Raw genomic sequence first — 7,062 nt, forward strand, 5'->3', positions numbered from 1 at the left:
TTCACCGTTTTTAGACGCGATTCGAAAAAATTTTTCTTAAAAAAAAAAAAAAAAAAAAAAAACAAAAAAAAGTTTCACTTGGAAAAAAAAACTAGCAATTCTTAATACGAAAAAAGCGCTTCCCTACTTTACGGCTTTCCTGTAGACCTTTCGATAACAGAGTGAATATTTACCTGTGTTTCCTTTGGGATCAGTTTGTGCTCATTTCTCTGTAAAAGAACATTGGATAATCAAACTTTTGTCGTGGTTTCCAAGGTAAGTTCTGTGAACTGTGTAAGTCGAAAGTTGTTTTTTCATCAACATTGAAAATGCTTGTACTTGTACCCTTAAAATTTTGCTTTATCTGATCAAGTTTCGAGTTTAAAGTCCATTCTTACTTTCCTCTTTTTCCTCGTAATTAACCAATCCCCCTCTGAATTACCTATTACATTTTTCATGGGAAAAAATAAGTTTAAAAGGTTTTTGCTTGGAATCGCTTTCGCATTTTGTACTTCAAAGTATTCTTATTTCAATCCGGGAACAGAAAAGTTTGATCAGAAAATTTCCACCCCGGCTGGGATTCGCACTCAGTGCTTACGGGTTGAGAGCTAGCTCTCTTCACGTCTGAAAAGTATGCTGTGTCGCTTTGGTAACCCAAACTTTGGGCAGTCCGTCAGTAAATTTTATTGATCGTTTCGGGACATTCCTCTCTAGACACCAATGTATTAGTATTGTATATACCCACAGTAAGATAGTCTTGTATCTCGCAGTACGTTGAGGATTAGAGATTTTGAATATCTAATGGTTTTGTGAAAGTTTCGCTTGGATGAAGAGTTCAACTTGTAAATCAGAGATCTCAGCTGCATATTACCTTCTTATGGTTTACGTTGTAGGTATACCTTGGTATACCTAGACTTCTTTGTTGTCAAATATTGTACCATGCAGGTAATAAGTAGGTACTTAGAAGAACTTGAACATAAATAGGAAGATAATAAGTAGGTAGAAGTATACACTCAGATAGGTACCTACATTTACATTGATAGGCACGAGTATTCAGGTAGACAGATAACTTCTAGTAGAAAATTATGAAACCATAGCATTAGGGTCTCCAGATCAAATTTTTAAAAAGTAGGACATTTGGTTCCAAAAACCCGGACATTCCATCGAAAACCCGGACATTTCCCAAGTTTCGGCCAGAGAGAACTTTTCTTGCCATCTGCCTGCGTTACTTTTGGCCTTCGCAGGTATATCTGTGCAAGTATCTCCTGTAAATCATGCATAATTCGGTAGCTTATCTAAGTGGGCCGAGGCCCGTGTACGACCTAATCCCCCGTAACTACCTACACCACTGCATTCCTCAATGGTTATGATTTTATTCCAACAAATTGAAGACGATTAAAATCAAATTATTCAAACGATGCGCGATGAGTTATAATAATAATCAATCTTCCTATAAATACATACTCGTAGCTAACTAACTAAACCGGAAAAATGTGTACCTACTGATGAATTTAATCACTTTATGGGTTTGTTGGTACCTATATCGGTGTGTAAATTAATGACAAAGCAATATTATATTATTGTCTACAACTTTGAGAAGCACCTTAGTCGTAATAGGTAGCTATTATAGATAAGATAAGAGAAAAATAGAAAGTAAAAATATGATACTAAAAATACCTAGTAATTAAGGTAGGTACCTATACCTATTGAGTTCGTATAGATTTCCCCCTCTCAAAGGAAGGGAGGGTGGGAGTGCGGGTGAGGTTGAAGATACGGCAAAAGGGTGGATAGCGCAAAAACGTCCAAATTCCACCCCCCATAGAGGGCGCATTATCTGGTATCATAAAAAAAAGAAACATCTCCAGAAAACATCACACTAGGGAACCCCTGCTCCATCTTCCAAGTTCAAACTTCTGGCCTTGTACGGGGTCCCTCGCAGCTTCATTACACCTTGTTTTTGAGATGTTAAGCTGTGTTGACTAAGTCTGTGTGCACACAGCTTTAAACTCTGGATATAAAGTTGATTTAGATATTTCAGGACCGCAAAACAGTTTTGTTACAAAGTCAACCAATAAATCAACTGCAAACATCAGGTACCTTTAATCTCTAACCCGACTTTCTGTCCTCATTTTTGCGATTAGGTATTTATTGTTAATCAGGCTAGGCAGCATTAAAGTTCATTTTACTTACCTTACCCCATCTCCTAAAAAATTCTTCAAACTTCTTGTACCTATGGAGGGTTTGATTCCCGGATCAAAACACAGCAAGAGGTCTGGTCTGATCTTTACATAATCTTCTCTCTGAAGTGAATCACTGAAATGTTGTCATCTGCAAACCTCGATGGCCTAGACCTTCTTTACTGAATCTCTAGATTCTCTACAGCAGAGGTTCTCAAACTGGGGGGCGTGTAGACAAATCAGGGGGGGCGCGAGCTTTTCCTATAAACCTCCAGTTCTGAAATTCCTCCCACGCTAACTGCTTGAGCCACTGAGGTTGGTTCGTTTTGTTATTTCATAAAACCTATGAATAGTCTACATCTCCTGCTATAGTTCTTGAGATAGTCTATACTGCTAGTTCTTTAGATAGTCTTTATTGCAATCTGCAATGGTCAGTTCACAATACGATCTCTAGCCCATCCGTAGTAAACCCGTGTATTTGACACAAACACTGCCCCCGGTTACAGGTCAGTAGGTAAAGTGGACCAGAATCCAGTGGATACTATCCACTATCGTGCAAGAACTATCTCAATACGAGATCTGTTGGAGACCAGATGAGTCAAGAACATGAAGACGAAATAAAATCGAGTAAAATACAACTTTGCTGAAGATTTTCAAAATAGTAATAGTGAATCCTCAATGAATGAAATGTCGCTGTTATCTAGCAGACCAGCAGACTACGGGAAATTGATTTTGCCTGATTTTACTTTCTTTTGAAGAGGTTTGATCGAGAGAACTGTAACTGCTAAGTCTTATCGTCCTGTTGTGTCCACACATATAGTCGACCCACAGTCGATTGACATCGATCGATGTCGACTGAACCGTCCACACTGCCTCGACAACCGACAACATATAGATTCACCTCGTTGAACGATGCGATTGCCGGTTGACTATGAGTGGACATTGGACAAGACTGGACATGGACACAGTTTGTCCTTGTATCACTAACGTCAAAATGCCTTTGGGAAACTCATCTAATATCTATTCGCCACAAAATAATTGTTACCAGGTAACAATTAATTAGTACCTATCCTTCTTTACTAGTGATTTTCACAGTGATTTTTGTGGAATGGGTTACATGTGGGGATACATATATCTTGTGTACCGGGCTTTAAATTCGTAAGATTTCAATTCCTTATCCATCCCTAGGGGGTTACATGGAATGTGCTACCTGTCATATTCCCCAAGCATGGTAGGTATTTTGTAACGCGGATATTGTCATCAGATTCAGGTAATCTTTAATCTATGTATGTGTTAGTAAACCTTCCCTTCAGGTGTAGGAATTCCAGTCATTTCTCTATTTCTCAATTTGAAAAGAGTAGTCAAACGTTTATACTTGACATTGACAGTGTTCCTTTAGGATTGAGTATGATTATTGAGTGCGCTAAAGAGGTTCATGTGGATTTACCTATGGCTTCCTGAATTTTTCAGAGTACCTTAATTCGAAATCGCTTCAACTTACTTTGGCACCACTTTCGCAATACTTCAAGGTACATTTTCGCATTACTTCAAGGCACAATTGCTTCAACTTGGGAGCAAGTTTTATTGACACCCACTCGGGTTTCGGTGGGCTTTCACTCCCGAGATTGAGAGTAATCGCCGAACAAACAAACATTCAAATAAACCAACTGCAAAATCCTCGTGTTCAATCTCAGACCTCACTTGGTTCGCTCAAGAACGATTTGTTTTTGCGTCTGACAACTTTCATCTTAGCCTAGTCAAGCTATGGGACTTCAAGGGTCTGTGTCATAGCATTCCTCATCCCGTAGTATGTCCCTCTTCAGATGGGCGATAAGACAGACCATATTACCGATTAGGCTGCTGGGTCAAGACGAGAACACCAGAAAGTAAAGGCAGAAACTAGAAACACACTGATAGTATAGTGCTATAGTGTGTTTCTTCACGTGAGTAGTGTGTTTCTACCTTTAGCCCTTGAAATATTTACAATCTAAATCTATAAATAAGTGCAAAATTTACCCCCCCCCCAAGACTAACGTACAATATTATTTAGGACAAATGTAAGTACGAGTTAATGCAAATTGGGTACATGGATACATAAGGCCAGAAACACATGTACAAATGTCAAGTTAACCTTGCAAGTACATGTGTCACGGTGTCCTCAGTTTTCACATGTCATAATTACAATATTACATACTTATTTAGGACAAATAATGTAAGTACGAGAACATGTTAATGCAAATTGGGTACATAAGGCCAGAAACACATGTACAAATGTCAAGTTAACCTTGCAAGTACATGTGTCACGGTGTCCTCAGTTTTCACATGTCATAATTATGATCTAGATTTTCTAGATCCACATGTTGTAAACAAATGAAATACACATATTAACATTCTTTCTTGTTTCGCGCGTGGCGTGGATCGAAGAGAAGTATATACAACCCGATTGGTAATTGTACTAATTCTGCTCTCATTTTACTTTTAAAAAGCGCGTCTGCCTTGTGAGCGCTAGTTCGCGGGATCGATTCCCACCCGGAACGGATTTTGTCCTAAACAGATAAAGTTCGTTCGCGGAAAGACTGTTTTTCTCCTATCCTGTCTTTCCTTCTCTCTTCGCTTTTGGGACGATAAGAGCTTAGGAGTTACAGTTCCCTCTATGAAACCTCTTTTTTCAACTTTTAAAACCAGTCACCTACACCTTCCCATTTTACTGATTTCAGCACATCTTGGTCCCAATCCATGACAGCGCTGAGTATCATATTATCCGAACTGATTCTGCTCATCATCAAGCTGCTCTATTCTGCTCTCGAGTCCATCCTACTTACTCTGATACCACCAAGTGAGAAATCCCTAGAGGGAGAGATCATATTGGTAAGTACCAACTTACTTTACATCATGAAGTACTCTTTGCCAAATGGGATTTAAAAGTTCATTTCATGGGACATCATATTGAAAAGTATGCTGTAGAAAAAGACTGCCTAAAGACACCCTAAACCTGAGCGCAAGCGCCCTTTAGGTAGTGTCAATGGTTTCATAAAGTATTAACTTTTACTTTGTATGACTTACCCTCGAAGGCATCAGGTCTTCAAGTCCATAGTGAAGTGTTTGTTGACCTTTGAGCATGCTCGAAGAAAATGCCCGAACAGTCTTCGAGAATCCTCAGTCAAACATTTCAACATGAGCCTGTGGATCACGGTTTCAGGCCTTGTTGGCATTCATCGGGTCCGATATTGTTTGCACTTCCGATAATTTAATTTAACTGAAGCCGGAGGTAATAAAACAAACCGTCCCAGGTCCCAGGTTCGAGTCGTCTTCTATATTGCGCTTTGGGCCATCGAACCCTGAGTCCCGTGAAAGTGTATTAAACGACTTTTAGTAGCTCGTAGTCACTTGACTAAACCTATCTCTATCATATAGGTTTGGAGAATCTCTATCATATAGGTTTGGATTTGGACTCTCAGGTTTTCGTCGCACATTGAGTCTATAGAAAGACTCTATCATTTTCAAAGGTTTTTGATTTTTCAGGCGACAACGCACTGCTAAAAGCCGTGCGACCACCTTTCTCATATGCGTCGGGCCTGAATCCTCAGAGCACAAACTTGTCAGTTCATCATACTGGACAGAGACTTCCGTCATTATGCCAGGTATCGGCATTCAGCACAATCAGAACTTAATGTCATTATCACCAAAACGAGAATAGGTGCAATTTAACACAAGTCATGTGCGACCCATATTTCATATCTCCGATTCGTAGTGTTCCTATTGTTGTTGTAGTTGTTGTTGTTACTGTTTTTGTTGTTGTTGTTCCTATTGTTGTGGTCTTCAAGATCATTACCGAATCGTTCGTTTGGCCTGGCTCTATGCGTGTTTGAATGTGGAATCACTCAATCACCGTCTTTCAAGCCCGGTATAGACGACATGTCTCGTAACTTGGTTTTCAAATGTGGTGGTAGTTCGACAGATGATTTTCCAACCTAGTCTTTCGACGGCTAGTCGGATATGTACGCTGTATTTGGACAAGTTTTAGTTCTAAACGAGTGAACTTTGTGCAAATATGGCGTACACATGCTCTGTCGGAAGACCAAAGCCCTATTTTTCTTTCCCAAATTATTTTCCTCTTTAGATATGGATATGGTGTGAATTTTTCCACTTTGGGCGTAATTGCGCGACCACATTGGCCTGCCACGGGACGCGTATGTATTTCATCTGAGAGATTGGCCTCCGATTGAAATTTTGCTGTTTGTTTGATGAAAAAATTTCAAGAATTAAAGCGTTAGTCTCTCATTGAAGGGAGAAGTTTTCATACTGTGGATAAACACCATAGAATATGCTTTGGCAGCCAAGGTGTTGAAGTTGTTTCGTTTTTGAAAGGAAAATACAGCTCAAGTTGGGACACATGAAGGCTTGTGTACCGGGCCTTTAAAGTACGTACAGTTTCAACATTTCTCATCCATACATACAAGGCGGGTTATGGAATGTGCTACTGTCATATTCCCAGATGGTGGGTTTTGTAATGCGGATTGTGTCATCGGATTCCCCGTATCTTTAATACATGTATTAAGTACACTACCCTTCAGGTGTCAGAGAATCTCAGTCTATCTCTCCACTTTTGCAACAGCTGTCAAAGTTTACTTGACATGCTAGTCCTTTACGTTTAGGAAGATTGCGATTGAGCATAGACTATCGAGCTGGGCCAAGAGGTTCATTTGTTGCATGGTTGAGTTTTAGAGTAATCCGAATAGCTTTCAACTTACAACCTATCAGCTCACTAACTCTCTCATCCTATTCAAGGTACATTAGCTTCAACTACTGGGACAAGTTTCTTATTGAACACCCCCCCACTCGGGTGACGGTGGGCTTTCACGTCCGAGGATTACCCGTTTGAGAGGTAATCGCCGCAACAAACAAA

At 39.7% G+C, this 7,062-nt stretch overlaps 1 protein-coding gene across 1 annotated transcript in view; it reads left to right on the plus strand.

The window, feature by feature from the left end:
* The first annotated feature begins 4,856 nt into the window (after positions 1–4,856).
* The window catches only part of LOC103514117 (17-beta-hydroxysteroid dehydrogenase 13-like), a 13,344-nt gene continuing 11,138 nt past the window's right edge, over positions 4,857–7,062 (plus strand). Inside the window, exon 1 of the mRNA XM_026827170.1 lies at positions 4,857–5,024. Coding sequence (XP_026682971.1) covers positions 4,893–5,024 — 132 coding nt within the window. The 5' untranslated portion in view covers positions 4,857–4,892. The remainder of the gene's footprint in view (positions 5,025–7,062) is intronic.

The sequence above is a fragment of the Diaphorina citri genome, unplaced genomic scaffold (assembly GCF_000475195.1).
Source record: "Diaphorina citri unplaced genomic scaffold, Diaci psyllid genome assembly version 1.1 scaffold1083, whole genome shotgun sequence".
Classification (NCBI taxonomy): domain Eukaryota; kingdom Metazoa; phylum Arthropoda; class Insecta; order Hemiptera; family Psyllidae; genus Diaphorina; species Diaphorina citri.